Source organism: Oscarella lobularis, chromosome 10 (assembly GCF_947507565.1).
Source record: "Oscarella lobularis chromosome 10, ooOscLobu1.1, whole genome shotgun sequence".
NCBI lineage: Eukaryota > Metazoa > Porifera > Homoscleromorpha > Homosclerophorida > Oscarellidae > Oscarella > Oscarella lobularis.
The window spans coordinates 1,871,166-1,895,555 of NC_089184.1; the positions used below are offsets into that span (position 1 = coordinate 1,871,166).

Genomic DNA, 24,390 nt, shown 5'->3' on the forward strand with positions numbered 1-24,390 from the left:
ACTCAGACGAGCAAATCGACGCAGGGATCGTCGAGAAGTCTTAGACTACGACTATGAGTGTATCCATCAATCGTTGCTTTCTCTATCTCGTCTTCCTCGTGGGGGCAGGTACCGGAGAGAGGAGGGTCGTAAAAGTAGGCGTGGTTTCAAGCGTTTCTCTCGCTTCCAGGCTGTTTCGCTCAGAATTTCGAGTTCGTTGGCCCGAAGAAAATCCGATCTAGTTGCAGCCAATCGGAATGCTTGGCTTACGCCTACGTCAGGTGGAACACGGGCCTCGTTGCCGGTAGCAATCGTGCGTTGGACGTGCTCTTCGTTGATCAAGACGGCTCGAGCGTCTCTCTTGGTCGAGCGACGATTGGAAGCGAAATGGCCGTTCTATTTCGATTTGGCAAAAGCGCCGGTTCCTATCGCATCCGAGGCAGACTAGTTGCACAAACTACAGGCGATCTCGTTAGCATTCTCACTGACTTTCCAGTCGCCGTAGATTTCAGTAATCTCGTCTCGAAGAAGATAATCATTGCTCTTGATTTTTTATTTTGTCTTTAGATGATCACCTTCCCAAATCTGAGATCGTCTTTCCCGCTGGCTTTGCGCCGTCAATTGACCACTGCAGTTACGCTCGATTTGCGGCTACGATCGCGGATGTGAGCGAGATGAGGAGAGATGGGAAAGGGGCCGTCTATCTCGTTCGAGATGACGCCATTGTCGGACTGAAATCCATTTCTCGTGATGCAATTTATGAAGTTGATGGCGAAGTGCCCCTATCCGTCCTTTGGATAACGTCGTCTTACGTGGATTGGTCCTACTACGATTCCAGTGTCTTATACCGACTCATAGTGGTCACCATCGAAGAAATTCCCTTGGCAATCTTTTCCGATTCTTTTTCAATTAGCCTGAAGGACTTTCACGGTACGTTTATCAGTTATGATTATCGGTTACGAGTGAAATCAATGAACAGACGATTTGAGTGAACTGTCGACATCGTTTGTCCAAACCACGATAGATCCTCAATTAGGAAACGGCGAAGATCATCTCGCTGTAAGTTTTGTTGACTGCTACTTAACCTTGTTATCTATTGTCGTGCAGATTAAGTTTCCTGCCGGATCCCTCACTCTATCAAGCATCAGGAAAGTCGTATCGACGTTTGATTTAGATTTGTGCTGGGGTAACGGCACAAGTTCGCTTCGTCTGGTAACGGCCTATCGCGTCGACACTTTCGATCAGTCTTCAATTCTAAGTCTAAGGTATTTATTTATTTATTATGCCAATTTTATTTCTTTCTATTTTTGAACAGGCTGCCGGTATTTACTCCAAATGATTTTAACCTTCCAGACGATTTGATAGTGTACACTCGCATGACGTTCCGTTCCTTTCAGACTTCAGCAGCGTCAAGATACCCGAGTGGAGATTATTTCTCGGTCGGAAAATTTCAATTAGTTCCTGGTATTTAGGAAGTAGCTTTTTCGATAACATTTACACATTGTTTTCAGGTGCTCACGTTGCAATCGGTGATTCCAGGTGTCTCAGTACAGACTCTGGCGGCAAATCAACCAGCTGTTCTTCGTCCAAATTAGACCAACAGCGATTTTTTTACAATTTTAAAAGTCGCCGACTTCAAAGTGCTGGTAAAGTGCATCAACATAAAGAGAACGGCACTGAAAAAAAAAGATTGTTTTCTATTTCAGTGTCCCAGAACTGCCTCGCGGCGAGTGTCACTCCGTCTCTGCTTAAGCAGTCTATACGTTCATCTGATGTTTTGTTCTCTGCGTGCGATCCCGACGATTCTAGGCAGGACTTTTATCTGTCTCTAATAAGCAATTCGTGCAGTTCCAACAAGTGTTCGGTAGGAATAGTCTTATAAACTGGTGATGAATTAATTGTTTTTCTTGTGTAGTACCACTTGCTGATAAATCACACGTACAGTTCAAGGTCTGAAGTACTCTGTGTAGAAAGGGCTGGAATTTTCCAATTCGATCTTGGCGATATGTCATCATCTAACTGCGAACCTTTCTCTTCACCGTCGTTTATAGCAGGTGTGCAATCGATCGGTCACGTGACGGTACGTTTTGACCCTCACTATTCTTTCTTTCGTTAATTAAGGCACCGGTAATCATATCGTGGTGGGAGAACCAAGCGGAACGAAGTGTCTGTCACGGAGTACGTTTGGAGGCCTCACGACATTGGGAACGAAAGATTGCCTTGATTCCACGACATATCAACTATTTAGCTACAGTGCAAAGACGAAGCAAGTGCAAACGTCAGGTGCGTATAAACGAGTTTGAAATGCTAAGGTGTGATACACTTACGTTGTCTGTTTCGATTCTTAGACAGTACGTCTTCCCTTTGCCTTCATGGATTTGCTGCGTTTCAAAAGGTCTTTCCCATTGGTACTTGTTCGAAGATGTTTTCCTTTGTTTACGAACCTCTGGTGAGTTGACACGCACTGACTGAATAGTAATATCTACGACAAGGCGTTTAGACGGCTCAAATTGTCAATGAAGCAAACGACGACTGTATTAGTGATAGCGATCCTCCTCAAACAGTCACCTGCCAAAACGCCTCTGGATTTTCTACGCCGACTGTCAGTCGGCTTTACACGACGGCATTTTCTCGTAGAATTATCTTTTGGCATATTGACACGCATTTAACTATTATTATTCAGCTGTTGCTGAACCGGCGCAGAGCGTTAGCGTCTTCTGTCCCCGGCCAACAAGAGAGTGGGCGATAAACGAGAAAACGAAATCAATACGAGGAGTCGTTGCATGGAGCACGAATGGAACCGATCCGTATGATGTCACAGACAGCCCCGTGCATTATACTAGTACTTAGTTTAGGCAGCTTGCCGTTCGCGTATCCTTGATTCGTGCCGTCGGTTCTGCGTTGGAGCGTTACGTATTGGAACCAGCAGCGACGAATACCGGTCAGTGCAGTAGTTGTTATTACATGTAGCGTTGTCTTAGAGACGTCAGTGTTCTAAATCAAGGCTTTCTGGCTGTCGACCGGATGCTTCCTTTTGGGAACGACTTATATCAAGTGGAAGTGTCGATTCCTGGCCGGTTACCTGCCGTCAGTCAACACTTTAAAATACTTTCAGCTGGTAAAAGGGTTGACTTGGAGATAAGTTTTATTGCCAATTTTTCTAATTTTTTTAACAGTTCAACTTGATATAACCAACGGCCAAGGCCCCATGATTCTTCAATACAACTTTTCAAGCGAGACTTTGGAGATGACGGACAACGGCGGGAAGACACTTGACTTCGGCTACCCGAGTTCTCAAGATTATCCTGATTCCGTTGTTGATCTGTTTATCCACTGGTCACCTTCTTCAAACGTCGACTTTCAGTGGAGTGGTGATAGAGGCATAGCAAAGTGGCTATCCTTGGACCAATTCGTTTCTCCGCTCGACGGCGCGGTCTATCCTTTGACCCCTACAGCGTCCGACTGTTTGTGCCAAAGACTTACTACTAGCAGTATCAGTAGGGGTCCCCAAACGTTGCCCCTCTTCAAGACTTCGGTGGATCTAAACAGTATTGGCGCTTTGGGGGCAAGTTATGTTTACGTCGTAGCCGTCACTCGACCTCTCAATGCCTACGCTGCTGTTCAAGCGACTCTGAATATTGAAGGTTTTTAATTAGAAGTACATGCAGTACCGTTCAAAACGTTAAAGCGTCACTGGAAACCGTAGTGCACGGCAGTAAAATAAGTAATGACCCAAAAATCACCCACTCCTGTTGTAGAGTATCCAATTCCCTCTATTTTGAATCTGTGAAATGCACAGTGGCCTAACGCTTTTGAATGGTATTGTATAGAAGCATGACTGGCTTGACGTCTTTCCTATAGTTTGCAAGGATTTGATTGCTGTTGACGGCAACCAGTTAAGGGCCACTACTTCACTTGACGGTCATCTGCCAGGCGACGCCGTATCTGGTGGCTGGGTTTCAGCAGCCGGTGATAGACAGCCAATTCTCGATATCGACTTCAACGTTTCCACTATCATCTCGTCTGTATCCACCCAAGGAGCCGGCGGAAATTGGGTAACGAGCTACCAATTATTCTACAAAACAACGACGGGTGGAGATTGGTTGCCGTATCGGTACAACGCTCAGATACGCGTAAGTGCTTTTGAATTGCATTTCTTTGGTCTCCAAATCGTACTTTTTTTGTGTAGACATTTAGCGCCAATACAGATTCTTCAGGAATTGTGACTCACGTTCTCGAACATCCGATTGTTGTAAGAGCTCTGTCTTTTACGCGGCTCGCCTTCTCGTCGAGCGCTGGTCTGCGCATCAAGCTCTTCGGCTGCGGTGAGTCTCCTGCGTTCAAAAAATTATTAGTCTTGATAAACGAACGAAAGCAGGCGACACAATGTCAGAAGTCCCGTCGTCTGCGTCGGTTAGCACAAAATCACCGACGATTCAAAGCACGAGCGATTCTACGACGACTCAAAGCGCGAGCGATTCGACGACGAAAGGTATTTAATTAATAGCACGTTGTGTAGTATGCATAAAATGGAGATCGATGTCTTGCAGGCGATAACAATTCTCTCCTCATCTATATCGCCGCCGGTGTAGGCAGCTTCATTCTTATTTTGGTGATAGTCATCGTCATCTTGGTCGTGAAGTGCCGGAAGAGGGCAGGTGCTCAGGACTTCTCAACGGTCATGTCCAATAGCAACGTGCCACCAAAACCGCCAGCAAGTACGACAATAGTTGTATAGTACGTAAACTAAAGACAAAGGCTACCACCGCGCCACACACCCTTTGATAGAGCGAGACGGCCCCACGTCCTTCCTGCTATAATAGATCACGCATCGATCTCGCATACACCAACGTTTTAGGCTTCCCCGGACATTCCAAGATTAAAGAGAGGTCTCTCTATTGCTTTGTTTTGAAAAAACGCTATTGCGTCAGTGTCGCTCAATTGAACTTACCCGATGAACCTTTTTGTACCAACGTAGGGCCCAAGTCAACGTTCGATGTTCGCTATACAAAGGGACCGCTTAAAAGCCCGTCTACGCCACAGTACGCAACTGTCGGCGACGTCGCCGAATACTGCGACGTTGACGACGTGGCTGTTGTGCAAGCGGCGGTATCGAACTGCAGCGAAGTGAAGATCATCTGCCCGACTGAGCTGGACATCGGAGAAGTCCTCGGTTCGGGCGAATTCGGTTCTGTCTGCAAGGCAGTTTGGTTGGCGGAAAAGATGGACGTCGCCGTGAAAACGTTGAAACCGCAGGTTAGGATTTGTTCGAGATAAAATTAACACGTATGCTATGCAAGAATGTTTTATATGCTAGGTAAGTGGAAAGATCAAAGACGACTTTCTTAGCGAAGCATCTGTGATGTGCGCCTGTGATCATCCTCATCTTGTTGAACTACTCGGCGTCTGCATCGACCAGCCGGCACGAATTGTGACGGAGCTCGCTGGCTACGGAGCTCTCATCTCATACTTGAAGAAGAGACGGCCTGGGTACGTTGGAGCAACTCGATTGTCAACTGTGACGCAAGAGCCGTTGTTTCTCTAGTGGCGATTCAACTATCGACGTCGTGCGACTTGACAGACAAATTATGTACGCGGCACAAATTGCTCAAGCCATGATATATTTGTCCAATCAAAAGTTAGCGATGCTCGTCGCGACGATGCGAGTTTGGATTAAAAAGTTTCTTATAGATTAGTGCACAGGGACTTGGCTGCTCGTAATGTGCTTGTTTTTTCTCCGGATCTAGTCAAGGTTTGTCTCTAATAAGACTTCTGTATTGAAATCCTGATTCTTATATGTAGGTGTCTGACTTTGGTTTGTCTCGCGCTTTCGACGCGACAAAGGAGTACTATGAAATGAAAACGACGACGAAATTGCCTCTGCGCTGGATGGCACCGGAATCGTGGAACTACAAGAAATTTACACCCATGTCTGACGTTTGGAGTTTTGGTAGAGCACCTTTCTTGAAGTAGATAGTGGGCATTTCTAGTTTTGCGCTTTACCTGCAGGTGTCACGTTCTGGGAAATCATGTCCTACGGAGATCGGCCTTATACTCGTCTGAAGCCTCACGACGTTGTTAGCTACGTCGAGTCGGGCAAGCGTCTTCCGCAGCCGGATCACTGTCCTGATCGGTTGTACGAAATCATGCTCTCTTGCTGGAAAATCGAGCCACACGAACGAGTAATCTTTCCGGCTTTAGGCGAGAAGCTGGGGTGAGTAGTTCTAGCGGCGCCGTGTGCATGGGTCTGTTATCGAGTTTCTAGTGCCGTGGAAGTGAAAGGGAAGCTGAAGAAGTCGTCAATGTCGACGTCTGGACCAGTAATGATCAAGTATTCAGATCTGGAAATGGGGAAAGCGTTGGGAAAAGGAGCTTTTGGTGAAGTAAGATTGGCCACGTGGAAGCAACCCAACGGGTACGGACAGGTTTTTTCTTCTTCAAATCTGTAATAAAGTTAGTCATGCTGGATTTGTCAGAGACAAAGTCAGAGTTGCAGTGAAGAGAATCAGTGCGGAAGCGTCGCCAAAAGATCGAGACGCTTTTCTGAAAGAGGCATCGATGATGTCGAAGCTTGAACACGATAACATCGTTCGCTTTATCGGTGTGTCGGTACAGCCTCAGGAAAAGGGAAGGTCAGTAAAACAAAAGCTAAAGGGAAGGAAGAAAGTATAGGCTCGGTGTATTGTGTAGCCTTCTGGTTTTGTCCGAACTCGTTCCTTTGGGAGCTCTTCGCGCGTACGTCCAGAAGAACGATCTACCGGTAACGTCGTAATGCAGACCATGCATATCCTCGCACTCTAGAGTCTTTTTCGTCTTTAGGAAAGCGTTCTCGCAGCTTTTTCGCTTCAAATCGCACAAGGAATGAATTTTCTCGAGAAAAATCGAATTGTGCATCGTGACTTGGCAACGCGTAACGTTCTCGTCGCCAGCGAGAACCTAGTCAAGGTGAGTCGCCATGGAAGCAGGAACGCTCTAATTACGTTATTTGCTCGACGAGCAGGTCAGCGACTTCGGAATGTCAAAAGCTCTAGGAGTAACGGAGGAATATTACACGATGTCCGTGGGAGATAAACTACCCACTAAGTGGCTCTCCCCCGAAGCGCTATTGTATAAGAAATTCAGTAGCAAGAGCGACGTTTGGAGCTTTGGTACGTGGATAATCCCCTCCCCCACTCGATCGATATCCGCTTTTGTGTCCAGGGGTAACCATGTGGGAGATGTGGTCATGCGGAGCCACGCCTTGGTCAGGAGTGACGTCGAAAGACTTCGCGTCGATGTTGGAGAAAGGAACGACTCTCGAACGTCCGCGAAATGCGTACGGCGAGGTGACGTGCTCGGATGAAATTTTTGATCTAATGAAGCGATGCTGGGCGTACGAAGCCACGAAGCGTCCCACCTTCGGCGAAATCGTCCAAGCGTTGGGTAGCGGACTAAGAGAGCTCGGAGACGACTAATTTATTTTTGCATCCTTACCTACCCTTTCGCGATTTTCGCACTGCATCCGCCCACTTGAAACCGGAAGACGCCAACACACCTCTCCCTTGATAAATCGTCACAGGAGATTGCGCAGAGCGTTCGAACGGCGCTCGCTGCAACGAGGATATCACTCGCTTATTTCGATCGCGCATCCCGACGATAACAGAACGTCCGCCTAGCAGAGGAACTATATCAGCGCGTAGGGTAAGTAAGAATCGCTAGCGATAAAGACCAAAGATAAAACCCGTATGCGTCACATTTGTCGTTACATAGGAAGAAAAGAAAAGGGCGATGTCCGACGAGGATCAAGATACGTCTGGTAAGGAACCACGATGGCGTTTGTGTCGACGCATTCTCGAACGAATCGACTCCTTCGCTTAGTGGGGTTTCAGCCGCAGTTCGGACGAGCGTCCGGCGCGGAGATGGACATGCGACGCAAGGAGCAAATCGCCTACGAGTATCTCTGTCACTTGGAAGAAGCGAAACTGTAAGCCGATCGAGAGGGGGGCCCCCTTTACAAAAGAAGAATTTTTCCCCCCGCGCTCAGGTGGATGGAAGCTTGCCTCGAAGACGAGCTTCCTGCGACGACCGAACTCGAAGAAGCGCTTCGAAACGGCGTCATGCTCGCTCGTCTATCGCACTTCTTTGCGCCGGAGGTCGTCCCGAAGCGTCGAATCTACGACATCGACTTGAAGCGCTTCGAGGAAAAGGGCCTCCACTTCAAGCACACGGACAACATCAACTATTGGGTGAACGCCATGGGCAAAATCGGTCTCCCGTCGATCTTCTATCCGACGACGACGGACATTTACGATCGCAAGAACATGCCGAAAGTCGTCTATTGCATTCACGCTCTAAGGTATAAGGCCGCGCCTTCTTTTTTATCTCGTGGGAGTGGCCACGTGACTCATTCATTTTCCGAAAATCAATTAAATACCACACCTTTTTGTATGTGACCGTTTTTTTAAAATGTTTTTTTTTGTCAGCATCTATCTGTTCAAACTGGGCAAAGCGCCGCAGATACAGGATCTGCACGGCATCGCCGAATTCACCGAGGAGGAGATCAGTGCCATGCAGAAGGCGCTCGAACAGTACGGCATCCAAATGCCGCACTTCGGCAAAATTGGCGGCATTCTCGCGAAGGAGATGAGCGTCGACGAAGCGGCAGTGCACGCCGCCATATTGGCTATCAACGAAGCAATCGACAAGGGCGAAGCGTCGGCGACGTTGGCCGCTCTGAATAATCCTGTAGCGGGATTGTTGAACGTCAGCGCCGCCAACGCCGACCGCTATCAGGACGCGTTGTCGAGGGAGAAGACGGAAAAAGTGTCCAAAGCGCCACCAAGAGTAAGATAAGATAAAACGTTTGTCGTGGAATCCCTTATTAGTGGTGTATATAGACTGGCGAGGAGCAGGATGATGAGGGCGACGTGTATGACTACATGTTGACAAAGGCCGAGATACAAGGTTGCGTCGGTCAAGTTGGCGTTATCGTTCAGAAAGAGATTGCAGCCCAAAAACGTTTGTCTTTTATATTGCGGCATTGTCCCTTTGTCTTTTAGGGGTTTTTTTTTCTTCTTCTTTAGTGGCTTCGGGAATGGACGCCATCAATGCGGCGATCGAACGAGACGACGCCGAAGCGTTGATCGTCGCCTTGCAGAATCCCGCCGTCGGATTAGCCGACATCGATCCGACGAATGGCACGTACTACATGGACGGTTTGAAAGCGTTGAAAGCGGAAAAAGGCGCCGTAAGCGAATATAGAGAGAAAACGACGTACTTGACGCGCGAAACGCACGACGACTCTAGGCTGCCGGCGATTCCGTATCTCTAACGAAGGACGAAATTCAGACGGGAGTTCATCGGTCAAACGATATAGCCCACGAAGACCGAGAGCGTATGAATGATTTTCGTACTTTATTTATTTATTATGTGGTCCTCTTTTTTTGCAGTGGCTGCTGCAGTTTCTTCTATCAACGACGCAATAGATAAGGAGGACGCAGACGCTCTTCTAGCCGTCTTGCAAGCGCCCAGCGCAAAGCTCCAAGATGTCGACCCAGGGCAGAAAGTCCACTACCTCACCGTCTTGGGAGCGGCAAAGAAGAACAAAGGAGAGGTAAAAGAACGCGCACGTGGTTGTTGTAGTGTTTTTTTTTTGAAAAACTCTTGACTAGATTTTCAGCGAAAGCGAAGCCGCTCTAAACCAAGGCGAAATTCAGAGTGGCGTTCAGCAAGCCAATTACCACGCCGCCGAAGCTCTCGCCTGTACGTAGGAGACGTTCCGATTCTCTGCTTTGATATTTGGAGTCCTCTGTTCTCGTCTAGTGGCGTCGAGCATTTCCAATATCAATAGCGCTATCGAAGCTGGCGATTCGTCGGCGACGTTGGCCGCACTGCAAGTCAAACCGGTGAAAATCAAGCGAATCACGCCCGAGTGCGCCGACGCGTATCAGGCGAAACTGAAAGCGGCTCAGGACGAGAAGAAAGCCCAAGGCACGCCATAATGACATCAGCACGAATTTTCCTCATTTTCATACTATTGTTTATTCTAGCTGAAGGAGCGTCCGGTTGGACTGAATATGAAGTCGATGACGGACACGTTTTCTATTACAATCCGTCGACGAAGGAATACCTGTGGGAAAAGCCGGAAAGTCACGACGGGAGAACGTCCGAATTGATGCAGCCAGAGATTCAGGTATCCAATAGTTGAGAAGAGTGTTTTCGGTGCTTCGACGTTTTACGTCTTAGGCCATTGTCTCCGAAGTGTCGGCCGACTTTGACAGGGAAACTCTGCTCAAGTCGAAGGAGCCGCTCATCGTTCAGCTCCAGGCTCGCGTTCGCGGCGTTCTCATTCGACGAAAATTTCGCGAACGCCTGCGATATCTGCGAGAGCAGGAATCACAAGTCATCAAACTTCAGGTACCCTTATTCTCATCTTCCACGAACAGTGACGTGATGGGGAATTCTCAAAGGCGAATTGGAAAGGCGCCAGGCAGAGAAAAGTGTTCAAAGATCGACTTCACTACCTCGCCGACAACACGGCTGCTATCGTCAAGATTCAGTCGTTCGTGAGAGGTTGGTTGGCTCGGCGTCGATACGAGCGACGAACGAAATATATGAAGGACAACGTAAGGGAGCTTTATAGAATTGTGGCTTGTGTCCTCTAAATTTCGGAGGATTTAGGTTGCTGCTGTGATCAAAATTCAATCATGGCTTAGGGGCCATCAGGCGCGAACGCGTTATAAAAATCTTAGTGAGCAGGAGGAAGAGCGCAATTTTCTTCTTTCGCTAGCACGTTTTGTCGTTTTAGTGTCTGCCGATAGGCCGCCCGTTGAAACTGTGAGAAAATTCCTTCATCTGCTGGATCACAGCGACTTGGATTTTTCTGAAGAATTGGGTATAGTGCTGGAATCTCGTGTCGTCCTTAAATTCATCTTTTTTGGGGGGTGGTGGTGGTGGTGCAGAGTTGCAGAAAATGAAGGCGCGAATAGTGACCGAGATTCGAGCTAACGGACAACTCGAATCAGACCTGAACGTAATGGACATCAAAATTGGCCTGCTAGTGAGAAACAGGCTAGAACTTCAGGTAAAAGTCACAACGCAAAGGCCTTTCTCTCTCGACGCGAAGTGGTTTCTCAGGACGTAGTGAATCACGGTCGTCGTCTGAAGAAACGTCGAGGTGGCGGCGACGCCGGTGCTGCTGCTATGCTGAAGGGTCTCAAGACGTTGAGCAAGGAAAGCCGAGAACGTTTAGAGGTAAGGGTACAGAGCGTAAAACGGGTATATATCTATTATTGTCTTTTTTTAGGCTTATCAACATTTGTTCTACTTGCTGCAAACGAATCCGAGCTACTTTGCGAAGCTCGTCTTCGAAATGCCTCAAAGTCGAACGAACAAGTTCATGGAGAACGTCGTCTTGACCGTTTTCAACTACGCGAGCAATCAACGCGAAGAGTATCTTCTCGTGAAGCTCTTCGAAACGGCGCTGAAGGAGGAAATCGCTTCGAAAGTCGACACGCTGAAGGAGATCATCACGGGAAATCCGACGGTTATAAAAATGGTCGTCCATTTCAATCGGTACGACGGGAAAGAATCGTTGAGATGCGCTTCCCCGATTGTTTTCTCTCGCGCAGAGGAGCGAGGGGACAGAGTCAATTGCGCGAGCTCTTGCAGCCTCTCGTGAGCGAAATCATTGCGAATAAGTCCCTGATCTTTCACACGAGCCCCGTCGACGTCTACAAGGCGTGGATCAATCAGATGGAACAAGAGACGGGTCAGGCGAGGTGAGTCCGATCCACGAGAGCGACGGAGTGCTGTTAGAGCGGGAGTCTCTTGCAGTAAATTGCCCTACGACGTCTCAAACGATATGGCGCTGTCGCACGACGAGGTTCGCGTTCGAATGAGCGACACGATTCGAGCTCTCAAAGACGCAACCGCGAAATTCCTGTCGTCGATTCTTCAGTCTGTTAGCAAGATTCCGTAAGGAGGCGAGAGTGTCAGAGTTGACTGGGTATAGGAAGAGTTTCTAGGTATGGTATGAGGTATGTGGCCATGCAGCTGAGACTCACCTTGAAGAGCAAGTTCCCTGACGTCGATGATGACGATATTTTGAAGGTAGGCATGAATGTGACGAGAATGCCAGTCGACTGATTCATTTTTTTAAAGACCGTAGGCAACCTTATCTACTACCGATACATGAATCCAGCTATTGTGGCTCCTGACGCTTTTGACATCGTCTCGCTCACGGCCGACAAGGGACTGTCGCCCGAGCAGGTTATACGATTGACTGGGGGCGTCTATTAGTTAAGCATTTGTATTTGTATTGTACTAGAGACGAAATCTTGGTTCAATTGCCAAAGTTCTTCAACATGCAGCTGCCAACAAACAGGTACGTCGTATCTACTGATGGCGCTTTCTGTTAACATAACAATATGTCTGCCGTTTAGTTTGAAGGTGAAAATGCTGCGCTTGCACCCCTCAATTCGTACATTACCGAAGCCTATCAGAGATTCAAGTAACGTTGGCGGCGTTTTGATTTCATTTTCGTTTACTTGACTTTGTGCGTACAGATCTTTCTTTCTTCGCGCTTCGACTGTCGAAGATGCCGAGACTCACTTCAACGTCGATCAATACACGGATCTAGTGACGTTGTCCAAACCCGTTGTTTACATCTCGGTTAAAGAGATCATTTCTACTCACTCGGTACTTGACCCTCTTTCACTCACTCACTCACTCATAGACGTCAATTTCTTCTCCCAGCTGTTGCTCGAACATGAAGAGGCAATTGCTCCCGACGCTGACGATCCCATTCACGAAGTTCTGCGCGACGTTGGTCCTGTTCCAGACGTCAGTACCCTGTTGGGAAGTAAGAAAACGAAGATTCCGCGCTTGCAGAGTCTAAGTATTGATTGTCTTGTTAGTTGATCCCGTCTTCCCTGATCCGCCACCGGGCGGCAAGCCGTTGTCGGAAGACCAAATCCAAATCAATCAAGAGCGAATGGCCGAGCACGCGAAGACGGAAATGTCTCTCACTCTGACTAGCAAATTTGAGGCGTTCGAAGATGATGACAGTGATACGAAGGCTCTATTTGTGAGGTAAGACTAAACCGAAGAGGAGAAAGAAAATAGCGACAAGCTGCAAAGTCACAATGCTTTTCGGTTTTTAGAACCAAACGTCTCGTGATTGAAGTTCTGAGGGTTCAGCAGGGCGAAACTCTTTCCTCCGTACTCTATACTCCTGCAACTGATGAACAGGTCCGTCTTCCTGCGTCTTTGTTTGAGCGACCCGCATTTTTTGTTTATGTAGGAAGAGAGCCATCAGGAACATCTTAAGAGGAGACAAGAGAAGGAAACTGAAGCGGAAGCGAAACAGGCTGGACTCAATCGGTCCCTCTCTTTGCACGGCGATGACCTGTATGGACGGCTGCCTGTTTGTTCTCTTGCACTTACGCGTGTTGATTTCTCTTTTTTCCAGGCTGCCTCTTGAAGGAATGAAACGTAAAATCCAGAGGAACCTGCGTCTACTTGAAGCAGATGGACTGGTGAGCGCTGACAAGGACTATCAGGAGATTATCACAGCGATTGGAAGGGTACGTTGTTCAGCTTGTTTGTTATAATTAAACGGCGCTTGTATTATTTCCTTTTCTTAGGATATTCGCAATCAGCATCGCTACCGTCAGCAGAGAAAGCGCGAATTGGCTCGATTGCAGCAGACGGCTGCTCACTTGAACCAAAAAGCGACGTTCTTCGAAGAGCAGATTGACTATTACAATCAGTACATCAAGATGTGTCTTGACAATTTGGCGAAAGCCAAAGGGTATTTTATGATTGGGCGCGAAATGGAAAGATGATATTAGTTGGGGACTATTTTACAGAAAGCAGAGGAAAGGGCTGTTTTCGAAGCAGAAGGAGGATGACGTTAAGGCAGTGAGGCACTCTATCAAGTACACGGGCCAGAAACTTCGGGAGAAAGGTGTCATTGTGGAGATTGAAGGCGTTCCGTCACACCAGTAAGAGTCCGGTGGTCAACAATATTTAATGTTTGAAACTTTGTTCAGATTGAGGAACGTTACATTTGAAATATCAACAACGGACGTAGGCGTGTTTGACGTGTCTGCGAAATTCTTGGGCGTTTCAATGGATAAGGTTGAAATCATTTTTCAGGTTAGATTCATGTCATAACTTTAACGTCGTTATTACTCTCGTCTTCTCTATTTAGGACCTGCTTCAGCTTCAGTACGAAGGTGTTGCAGTAATGAAGATGTTTGGTCGAGCGAAAATTAACGTCAACTTGCTTATTTTCCTCATCAACAAGAAGTTCTACGGCAAGTAGAAAGATTAAAAATTAAATTTGCAGACGATTGTTTTTGTGGCGTTAGCATGTAGCGTTTGTTGTGACGGCTTTATGTTGCTTGTCTGGTTTACTATCATTATTTTGTACACAGTGACAGTCAATGACATTTTGGGTCTCAGGTCAAACAACAGTTGTCTTCGCTGTTGCCACGGGAAGCGCGCAGGGTTCGCTTTCATACTTGGGCGCGTGAAGCAGCACTGTCTTTGAAGTACACGTGACGTCATTTCTCTTCCGCGATGGATCCAGTCGGCAGCCCGACAGGCTCACCAGAGCTTTCATCTTGGAACTACGAGCCCGTAAATAGGCGTAAGTATCCTCTCTTCGATGTTCATAGGTTGCTCGCTTTGTCTATCTCGTCGTCGCCACGGGATCATGCAAAGTCCTTTCTAGCTCTAGTTTATTTTGTGTAGGATCCTGCTGTCCGCTGGCGCGGCTTTGTTTTGAACGCGGAAGACGTCAACTTGGTGCAATATCTAAAGGTCTCCTTCGTGGCCGACTTCATAGAAGCCGCAGAAGTCTTCCGCGGCATGGGAATCAAGGTTGAACAAGAAAACGGAGCCGTCATCTTTTCAGCCCTCATGTCATATGATCCACACGCAAGAGGCCAGCTGAAAATTGGCGCTTCACTTGACATGTGGGCAACAGATTTTATGCCTTCTTTTTGGGCTGCCACTGAGCAATATTTACCCATCGGCCATCATTCTCGCATCTTTCCTGACGTGTCAGCCGGACCAAGAGGGAACGGTGTGAAAATGACCACCTTTGCGTGCGAGATCAGTGATAGAAACCCCGTGACACAAGCAAGAATCAACACCTATCATCTTCATCCTCAAATTCAGTACCTTCTGGTCATCAGAATCGGATCGTATACCGATGGGAATCCGGCTAGTTTGGTGTCACTCACAGCGGAACTCTATGACATTCCGAACAGGTCACTAGTTGGAGGTGTCATTGACCTTCTTCAATGCACAGCAGCGAACCCAACAGTGATTACCTTACCCCGCGCACGCCTTTTCCAAGGCTTTCCAATTCCTCCGAATGCACTCACGGACTGGCAAATTAATCTCTTTCACGTCAAATACGCAATCCTGACTGGTATAGAGGATCTCTAACTGTTGTTTTTTTGCTTGCAAGTTTGTTGTGAATACGAATACGAAATTGAGTTTAGAAATGCATAATATATCTCACATTCTTCCTGATCAAAAATTTCAACGTTACTGACGTACTGTTAGAAAATGGGTTTTAAAATGAGATAAGCCAGTATAATAAGCCTACCAGAGCACGTGGACGAGGCTGCAAATTTCAGTCTAAGCATTCTCCTGAAGTTCTGCGGCAAGTAGAAAGATTAAAATTAAATTTTCAGACGATCGTTTTTGTGGCGTTGGCATGTAGCGTTTGATATAATTTTTGTACACAGTGGGTCTCAGGTGGTATGCACGTGACTATCGAATATCGCGCATGTCATAATACAGTTCCGTGGAATCAGGATGGATCCAGTCGCTTTGCGAAGCAGTCCGACAGACTCACCAGAACTTTCGTCTTGGAAACCCGTAAGTATTCAATGTTCATAAGTCGCTTTGTCGATCGCCGCCGCCACGTGCGGACAACTTCTCTATGACATGTACAGGCTTCGTTTACTTTGTGTAGGAGCCTGCTGTCCGCTGGCGCGGCTTCGTTTTGAAACCGGAAAACGCCGAACTGGTGCAATATCTCGCTGTATGCTCCGTTGCCGACTTCATGGAAGCCGCGGTTGTCTTCAGCAGCATTGAAATAAAGGTTGAACGAGAAAACGGTGTCTCGTTTTCATCTAAGGGGTTATATGCCCCACACGGAGGAGGCCAGGCTGAAATCGGTCATCAAATTAAAAAGTGGTTAGAGCAATGGCCACATGATGATTGCGATTTCAATTTTTTTTGGTGTGGCATTAATGTATTTTTGCCCATCGACGATTCTGTCATCATTCCTGACGTGACAGCTGGACCAACAACGAATGATTTCCGCATGACCACTTTGCATGTGAAATCAGCGATAGAAACCCCGTGACACAAGAAAGAATTGACACCTATTATCGCCATGCTGAAATCCAATACCTTCTGGTCATCAGAATTGGACAGTATGACGATGGTCATCCGGATACTTTGACGTCGCTTACAGCGGAACTCTATGACGTTCTGAACAGGTCACTAGTTGGAGGTGTGATTGACTTTCTTGAATGTACCCCAGCAAACCCAGCAGCGATTACCTTACCTCGTGCACGCCTTTTCCAAGGCGCTCCAATTCCTCCGAATGCAAGGGACTTGACAATCAATCTCTATCGCGTGAAAAAGAACATCGAGAGTGGCATAAAGAACATGTGAGTGTTATTTTTGCGTGTGAATACGAATACGAAATTGAGTTAGAAGTGCATATTATATCTCACATTCAAAATAACCTATACTTGGCACGTGACGAAGGAACGCGCGTGAGTGTCGAAGCATGCTAGCTGCAAAGCTCAGTCGAAGCGTTCTCCGAGGCTCTCGTCTTCTCGCGAGAACTCGTCTGTTCAGCGATGCAATTTATTTGAGCAGAAGGAGGCCTATGGGTCGCGTGCGATTGTCGCCGCGTCGATCGGAAGTCTTGCGATGCGCCGTGCGCTTCCTCTCATCCAATTCTGACGACAATCCCGACAAAACCGACGAAGTCGTCGAGTCCTCTAGCACCAAAGAACCAGCAGCAGAAGAAGAAGAAGACGAAGCGCCGACGTTCGCTTTGCAAACGATGACTGTACCGGACATCTTTCCTAACGTTCCTGTTCTCGCCATTCCAAAGAATCCCGTCTTTCCGAGATTCATGAAAGTCGTCGAGGTTTGTACGCTGATCGAAGAAAAAAAAACGTTCGACGTCTAAATTTCTTTTCAGGTGACCGATAAGAAATTAATGAAATTAATACGATTAAAATGTCGCGTCGGACATCCTTATCTCGGCGTATTTTTGACGAAGAACGATAGGTGACAGGCGAAGAGTGACGGGCCTGGCTTTACTTGATTAATTAATTAATTTCTTCGCTGGCTTTTTTAGCCACGAGAATGAAGTCGTAAATGATTTGTCGGAGATCTATGACGTCGGCGTGTTTAGTCACATCACCGAGTTGCACGATTCTAACGATAAGATGAGACTGGTGCTGATGGGATTCAGAAGGTCGAGAACTCAAAGTTTGGGCTCAGTGAAAGAAAATGGCTTTCTATATAGGATCCAAATTACCGGACGACACGTCGAGATCGACGAAAGTGACGGCGAAGGGAAGAAAAGTGGCGCGGAAGTGGAAAGCGAACCTCTGCTCATGGTCGAGACGGAAAACGTTAAAAACAACCCGTTCAAGTCTGATCAGGAAGTCAAGGTAGAGGGATCAATTGATTCCTTTCATTTTTTCTCTGACCCTATTTTTTATATATAAAGGCTCTGTCTGCCGAAGTCATAAAGACGATTCGTGACATTATTGCTCTAAATCCTCTATTCAAGTATGCCCACCGGTCTCGCATCGTCTTGTTCTAGGTGTACGTCCTGCTAGGGAATCGTTAGCTCATTTAATCGACGCCGGACGAAAGGGAGTCGACAATCCGGCTCATCTTGCTGATTTTGGCGCAGCCTTGACAAGCGCCGATTCGGAACAGTTGCAAGCAGTCTTGGAGGAAATGGACGTGAGTGACAATGTCTTTCCCAATGCCGAAGTTTCAATTAATTCTTTTGACTCCACTTCCAGATTCCTCGACGACTGCGACTCACTCTTGAGTTGTTGAAGAAAGAGCACGCGATTGTCACTCTACAGCACAAGCTGGGACGCGAAGTGGAGGAGAAGGTGAACAAAACGCAAAGGAAGTACTTACTGCAAGAACAGCTGAAAATCATCAAGAAAGAACTAGGCCTCGAAGTGAGAAAACGGGAGAAGTCGAAGTTCCAAACGATTACTACATGCAGTCACTCGTAGAAAGACGACAAGGATGCTGTCGCGGAAAAGTTTAGAGAGAAAGTGAAGGTAAGACAGAATTGCATTTCTAGTTGATTTTCAAAACGATTTGAAATGGCTCACTTCTTCCGTGGTGGTGGTGTGAGGAGCCGCAGTCAAAGTACCCTCGCCACGATGACGTATAGAAATAATACGCCCTCACTTAACTAGCATCCACTGTTAGAGGAGTAACTCGTGGTTAGGATAGACGGGAGCTGGTCTCTCCCCAATGAGATTGTATTAGACATCATTAGTAATCAAACATACTGTTTCCGCTAATGTAGGATCGGGCTTTGTCTGACGAAGTTAGAAGTGTCATAGATGAAGAACTCAATAAGTTGTCCTTTTTGGACAATCATTCGTCAGAGTTTAGGTACGTAGAAGAGTTGCATTAGTCCGTCGTAAGACAGTCTTCTAGCGTCACTCGCAACTACTTGGACTGGCTCACGAGCATGCCGTGGGGCATTCACAGCGAAGAAACGTTCGACATTCGGCGCGCGAGAGAAATTCTAGACGAAGACCACTACGGTCTGCAAGATATAAAGGATCGGATCTTGGTAAGAGAGCTGTAGGGGAGAAAGAATAACAGCGACAGGATCGAACGAATTCCCGGTGCTGCAGGAGTTTATTGCAGTGAGTCATCTCGTTAATTCGGCTCAAGGAAAAATTCTCTGCTTCACCGGTCCTCCCGGCGTTGGAAAGACGAGCGTCGCTCGTTCCATAGCACGAGCATTAAACAGAGAAGTAGTAGAGCGATCGTTTGGCTAAAGGAAGATCGCTTAGCTTCTTTTTGTCCTAGTACTTTCGATTTAGCGTCGGTGGCATGACCGATGTCGCCGAAATCAAGGGCCACAGGCGTACGTATGTCGGTGCCATGCCCGGAAAGGCGATCCAGTGTCTAAAGAAAGTGCAAACGTCGAATCCTCTAATCGTCATTGACGAGGTTCTTTTTTTTCACGCGGGAAGAAAGGATAGGGACAAGCGATTTCTTTGTTTCTATAGGTCGACAAAATAGGGCGAGGATTTCAAGGAGATCCGGCATCGGCCCTTCTCGAGATGCTCGATCCTGAGCAGAACGCGAATTTTCTTGATCACTACCTCGACGTACCAGTCGATCTTTCCAAGGTGTCAAAGAAAAGTCGGGGGGAAAATAATTTGAATTCGAATCGGTTTGCCACTCTAGGTTCTTTTCATCTGCACGGCGAACGTAACCGATACAATTCCCGCCGCTCTTCAAGATCGCATGGAGATCATTCAAGTTTCCGGTTACGTCGAAGACGAAAAAAAGGCCATCGCTCAGGTGAAGACGCCTAAGAGGTCCGATCTCTCGATTTCGATCTTGGCCCGTAGCAATACTTGATACCTGTCGCTCGCAAAGCATCGGGTGTAAAAGAGGAAGATCTCGTTTTCGCCGACGAATCTCTGAGCTCGTTGATTAAGCAATACTGTCGCGAGAGCGGCGTTCGTAATCTTCAAAAACACGTCGAGAAGGTACTCAAAGCGAGATTCACGTGGTCGTCGACGTCAATTTTTTAAAAATTGTTTTTCAAGATTTTTCGTAAAGCCGCTTTACGAATTGTTCAAGGCGAGACGACGTCGATCGCGATCACGTCGAATAATCTAAGCGAATACGTTGGTAAGCCGGTGTTCTTGAGCGAGCGCATGTACGACGCGACTCCCGTTGGAGTCGTAATGGGACTCGCTTGGACGGCAATGGGCGGATCTACGCTGTACGTCGAGACGGCGCTTAAGACGCCGCTTGGCGAGGAGTCGAGCGAGCGTCGACCTTCTTTGGATACGACTGGCCAGCTGGGAAACGTGATGCAGGAGAGTGCGAGCATTGCTTACACGTTTGCAAAGGTACTCGCCGTACGGTAGCACCTGTCTGTATTGTGAACACGTTCGTTTTCTTTCTCATCTTAAGAGCTTTCTGTCGTCTCGCTATTCGGAGAATCGTTTTTTCGATAAAGCGTCTATTCACTTGCATGTTCCTGAAGTACGCCGATTCTTGTCGTCGTCATATGACGGCATAGTCGAAACGGTTTCTTCTAGGGAGCTACACCGAAAGATGGGCCGTCTGCCGGATGCACTATAACGAGCGCACTGCTGTCGCTTGCTTTAGATAAACCGATTCTTCAAGACGTCGCAATGACCGGAGAAATTTCCCTCACGGGAAAGGTTAGGAGTCAATTGACAGAGCCTGAAGTCGTAAAAATGTACTTACTTTGCAGGTTTTGCCTGTTGGTGGGATCAAAGAAAAAACTATAGCCGTACGAGCGAGCAATCGACTAGTATTATTAGCAGTATTTATCCATTTAGGCAAAACGCGACGGTGTCAAGCACGTGATTTTGCCGGCGGGAAATCGCCGAGACTACGAAGAGCTCGCCGACTACATCAAAAGCGACATCGAAGTCCACTTCGTCGAACGCTACGAAGACGTTTTCAACATAATTTTCCCAGCCGAAGCCAGGTAGACCTCGACGCTAACAAATAAACTAAAGAAAGAGGTCCTTTGGACTTAAAAAGAGTTAGGTGCGATACTTTAGTTGTTTTGCAATGCTTTCCAAATAGTTCGACCGCTAGCAGTCCGATATTGCACGCCGCCGACCGGTCGATCTCGCCGCACTCGGCGCACCTCGGTCGCACGCCGCGTCGTCGGCTCGTCGTCGTCGATAGATTGACGATAGGGAGGACGAGACGACTCGGACGAACGCAGACGCTGCGCCCACGCGCGACGAACGTCGACGCGACCGGCGCAGTGGAAGACGAATATGAAGAATCCCTGAAGCGAATTGAAGACGACGAAGAGGTATTGGAAGACGAGACGAGCGTCGCCGATTGTCAACGCTCCGAACGCCCACGTCAGACCGAGTAGCACGAGAACGGACGTGCTCGCCTTGAGACGCTGTCGAACGGCGACGCTTCGTTTGCCTTTTTTCTTCTTTAGCTCTCGAGGCGTCGCCACTTTTAGAGCGTGAACGATCATGGCGAAGACGCCGCTGTTGAAGAGCGTGATCGCCAGCGCCGGAGTGAGGAGTCCCACGTAGAAAACGCCGTCTTGAATCCAGCAGCTAGTAGGAAATGAGATAGTTTCTACACTGTATAGGACAGAAGGAGCGTTATATAGTATACTAGTCGTCGCCGCCGTATGATTCCGTCCACGTGCTGGCACAAACGATGACGACAATAGCGGGAAGTCCTACGAAACAAAGTTCTCAACACTACGTAGTATACTATAGTTTGTCTCTTCTTTACCCCAACAAATGGCGAGCGAGCCGACGAGAAAGTTTCGGCTCCGCGGGTTGGAAACGCGGACGACGGCGAGGTAGAGGTTGACGGCTTCGGCGCTCATCCACATGAGTGCGGCGAGTAGGGAGAAGTGGAGGAGCGTGGCGACGGCGATGCACGCTGGTTGATAATCGGTTCGTGCTATGCCGCCGGCGAAGACGACGACGAGAAGTAAGAGGGCGGCGGACAAGTTGACGAGAAGTTGATTTGTCGTAGATTTTCTGAATTGACTGGAGGAGAGAGATAGAGAGGCGAGGAAATGAGAATTTGGTGTCGTGTTTTTCACGTGTCGACCTTACGGAAAGCAGAGAATAGTCAGTATCGTTAGAACGAGACCGAACGACGAAACGGCGCAGCCGATGTAAGTGATGACGGCAAGAACTCTCTCGTGTCGGTCTGGAATGCCGACACCGTCAATCTGCTTTGACAGATCCTGTAGTTTCAAAGAGAAAAAAAGGTTCGTTACTGAGGGGAAAACGATTCGACTACGTGTACCATGAGGACGGCGAAATTCGTCAAATGATAGCAGTGACATTCCGTTTGGTTCGACGACTCGTTTACCGTTGCACAACCCACTCCAGACCAGTCGTCAAAAGCTAAGAAACAGCTAAACGTCTCAGTGGAAATGCACCGTTCTCTCTTACGTTTCCGGTTAAAATCCCACCAAGAGCACATCGGATTTTTGCCCTCCTGCAAACAAAAATCGTGCTGTACTATGTATAGTAGGAGAACAGCGCGTACACTGATATGAGAAAATTTCAGGACGATGGGAGCGCTGAAATTCTTCACGGAAACGCTGCCAATTCGACACGAAATAACAAACGAATTGACTTGATATCCGCTCGAAGTTTCCAGCACGGATTCCCACGATCGATCGATAACGCGCGAAAACAGCTTACTACTTCGATACACGACAAACTGAACGACGATCTTAGACGTTCCGCCAAGCTCCTTCGCAGCCTCGTTTATGACTGCGGGCGGCACGAAAACGAACGCAGTCGACGTCTCGCTAGGATCGTTAACGTCACCCTGGTGACGATAGAGCCAATCGTCTCCCTCTTCGAGAGCGACGATTCCTTCGCCGTTCGATGCCATGCCGTTTATGACCGTCGCCTCGGCGGCAATGTTGCTATAGGTGGCGTTGTAGCTGTCCATGTGGTTAGTCAGCATCGTATATTCAATGTATTCTTCAATGAGTACAATCACTCTGAATGATTTGATTGACCGAACAGCCAACTAGGACAAGGTTTCATTTTTTTACCGAGACGATGCTTTGCTTTGTTTGTGGGTTTCTTGCAGGAGACTGTCATTCAATTCCATGAGAGAGTTTGCGACGTAGAGAAAGTCGTCAAGCATCTGGATGGCCAGGTATAGATAAGAAAATACGTAATTTGTACTTACTTCTGGACTCGCTGCCTTTTCGTGCACGCGCTCGAGCAGTGTTACCACATCGTCTATGTCATCTGCGTTCATCCAACTCGGATCTTGAACGATGTCGACAACTTTATCAACGACGCTTTGGGCACTTTCTTTAGTGATTTGCGTCTGAAATAAGATGCAAATCAATTCTATTTATTTATTTGTCTTCATATTTACTTCTGTCAAGAAACGGAGAACTGATTTAAAAGGTTCAGACAAGTTTGTAGTTGCAGTTGCCGCCTGTGAAGTTTGATCGGACACAGACATCTCTCTCCGCGATGGCGTCGGTGCAAAAGTCGGAGGAAAAACTGTAGAGAAGTAAGTTAATGCCATTTCTTTTTCTACTGCCTACTAATGCTAACTAGTGCATAGTTCTCTCTCGTTGAGATTCCTAAACAGTTGGCCCCGTCTCTGCCATGGATAGTGACAGGTCGATTTGTCTTGTTGGCTCATTTTGTTTATTAGATGGACGAGATCGCAGCTGCAATTTAACGGATTGTTGCTTGCGTATCTATAAAGCCGGAACATATAACGTAAGTACAGACGGTGTGCTAGAAGAGTCACAAAATCTGGTTGCTGAGGCTGCTCATCATAGCTGGCGTAAACGTCGAGAAATCGTTGTGCCTGAGGTCTCTGCAGAAACGTTGGAGATCATGTAAATTAAGGAGTAGTAAACCACAATATACTCACAACAAGAGGAGTCCGTTTAGGCTTGCAAAGACGTATCCAGGAAGTGAACTGAGCTGGTTTAGTGCAAGAGATCTACTCGCAAAATATTCTGGTCATCAATTATTAATTTCTGTCGGCAAGCCTTACAATCGCTCTAACTTGGGTAAAGAGTCAAACACTCCTTCTGGAAGACTTCGGATACTGTTGTTAGTAAGAACTCTGTATCAAGAATCAAACGTTATAGCAATGTTTCGACGACAGCGGCGGATTGATCGAGTTACAGTTGCCGTAAGTTTGTAAGCCCGCTAAAAGCGTCCCTGTCGATGTAGTCGATTCGATTTCCCTGCATCCATCTGTTGGAGAGAAAACGCCCCCTTGACGTAGGTTGTTTATGAGCTCTGCAAGCCATTTACAGGACTTCAATGGAACTATAGTTCTCAAAAGCATAAGCCGGAATGGTAATAATTCCTTTATATAGAACCCTTCTAAACACGAGAGAGTGGATTCGATTTATAACTTTCTAAGATCGTTCCACTTGCATTTCTTTCGAACTGATTTGTTCACACACGGCTTTATTCAAGCAAACGCAGTTGTCTCTGCAAGATAAGCTGCCTAGAGCCATGAAAACGAAACCGAACAACGAACACAACGCCGAAGTAGTCATGCCCAATTAATCTTGTTACATCATCGATACGGGCATTCTATTCTACAGAAAATGGCCAC

The 24,390-nt window shown here is 47.4% G+C and overlaps 4 protein-coding genes across 5 annotated transcripts; 3 read left to right on the forward strand and 1 right to left on the reverse strand.

The window, feature by feature from the left end:
* Position 1: 1 nt before the first annotated feature.
* LOC136192359 (uncharacterized) lies at positions 2–7,660 on the forward strand. The gene is made up of 32 exons (XM_065980904.1): positions 2–108; positions 170–490; positions 547–909; positions 959–1,038; positions 1,087–1,244; positions 1,295–1,443; positions 1,491–1,625; positions 1,686–1,843; positions 1,895–2,033; positions 2,101–2,262; positions 2,328–2,428; positions 2,480–2,612; positions 2,663–2,786; positions 2,835–2,920; positions 2,984–3,097; positions 3,156–3,623; positions 3,841–4,112; positions 4,169–4,304; positions 4,358–4,471; positions 4,530–4,697; positions 4,958–5,235; positions 5,297–5,469; positions 5,525–5,617; positions 5,671–5,731; positions 5,782–5,929; positions 5,989–6,193; positions 6,245–6,394; positions 6,456–6,611; positions 6,670–6,739; positions 6,799–6,924; positions 6,980–7,127; positions 7,180–7,660. The coding sequence occupies exons 1-32, from the start codon at positions 54–56 to the stop codon at positions 7,431–7,433; spliced, it is 5,298 nt and encodes a 1,765-aa protein (XP_065836976.1). The 5' UTR covers positions 2–53; the 3' UTR covers positions 7,434–7,660.
* Positions 7,534–14,414, forward strand: LOC136192361 (ras GTPase-activating-like protein IQGAP1). Its single transcript, XM_065980905.1, has 35 exons — positions 7,534–7,659; positions 7,729–7,774; positions 7,837–7,942; positions 8,003–8,314; positions 8,442–8,802; positions 8,856–8,976; positions 9,042–9,205; positions 9,265–9,352; positions 9,408–9,571; positions 9,630–9,720; positions 9,781–9,948; positions 10,008–10,150; positions 10,204–10,374; positions 10,428–10,583; positions 10,639–10,708; positions 10,766–10,852; positions 10,920–11,041; positions 11,095–11,211; positions 11,264–11,532; positions 11,589–11,738; positions 11,794–11,934; positions 11,985–12,069; positions 12,121–12,228; positions 12,287–12,343; positions 12,402–12,469; positions 12,525–12,657; positions 12,715–12,820; positions 12,876–13,050; positions 13,122–13,209; positions 13,262–13,368; positions 13,430–13,544; positions 13,605–13,771; positions 13,830–13,964; positions 14,013–14,118; positions 14,174–14,414. The coding sequence occupies exons 2-35, from the start codon at positions 7,747–7,749 to the stop codon at positions 14,285–14,287; spliced, it is 4,593 nt and encodes a 1,530-aa protein (XP_065836977.1). The 5' UTR covers positions 7,534–7,659; positions 7,729–7,746; the 3' UTR covers positions 14,288–14,414.
* A 2,367-nt stretch (positions 14,415–16,781) lies between these two features.
* Positions 16,782–20,867, forward strand: LOC136192366 (lon protease homolog, mitochondrial-like). 2 transcript variants are annotated; one of them, XM_065980914.1, is made up of 20 exons: positions 16,782–17,152; positions 17,207–17,295; positions 17,366–17,485; positions 17,537–17,684; positions 17,744–17,805; positions 17,856–17,985; positions 18,048–18,215; positions 18,273–18,320; positions 18,575–18,663; positions 18,709–18,847; positions 18,912–19,034; positions 19,090–19,233; positions 19,293–19,415; positions 19,474–19,590; positions 19,641–19,781; positions 19,842–20,150; positions 20,215–20,286; positions 20,343–20,468; positions 20,522–20,560; positions 20,610–20,867. In XM_065980914.1, the coding sequence occupies exons 1-20, from the start codon at positions 16,784–16,786 to the stop codon at positions 20,763–20,765; spliced, it is 2,712 nt and encodes a 903-aa protein (XP_065836986.1). In that variant the 5' UTR covers positions 16,782–16,783; the 3' UTR covers positions 20,766–20,867. The 2 variants fall into 2 exon arrangements, with proteins under 2 accessions (XP_065836986.1, XP_065836985.1); XM_065980913.1 differs by having other exon boundaries at positions 17,366–17,684.
* On the reverse strand, positions 20,740–24,339 carry LOC136192367 (adhesion G-protein coupled receptor G6-like). Its single transcript, XM_065980915.1, has 17 exons — positions 24,207–24,339; positions 24,081–24,152; positions 23,949–24,020; positions 23,815–23,886; positions 23,689–23,760; positions 23,563–23,631; positions 23,361–23,509; positions 23,176–23,306; positions 22,981–23,124; positions 22,841–22,935; positions 22,321–22,786; positions 22,224–22,269; positions 22,075–22,175; positions 21,879–22,012; positions 21,547–21,809; positions 21,424–21,490; positions 20,740–21,362 (listed from the first exon to the last, which is right to left on the reverse strand). The coding sequence occupies exons 1-17, from the start codon at positions 24,329–24,331 to the stop codon at positions 20,834–20,836; spliced, it is 2,607 nt and encodes an 868-aa protein (XP_065836987.1). The 5' UTR covers positions 24,332–24,339; the 3' UTR covers positions 20,740–20,833.
* Positions 24,340–24,390: the final 51 nt, after the last annotated feature.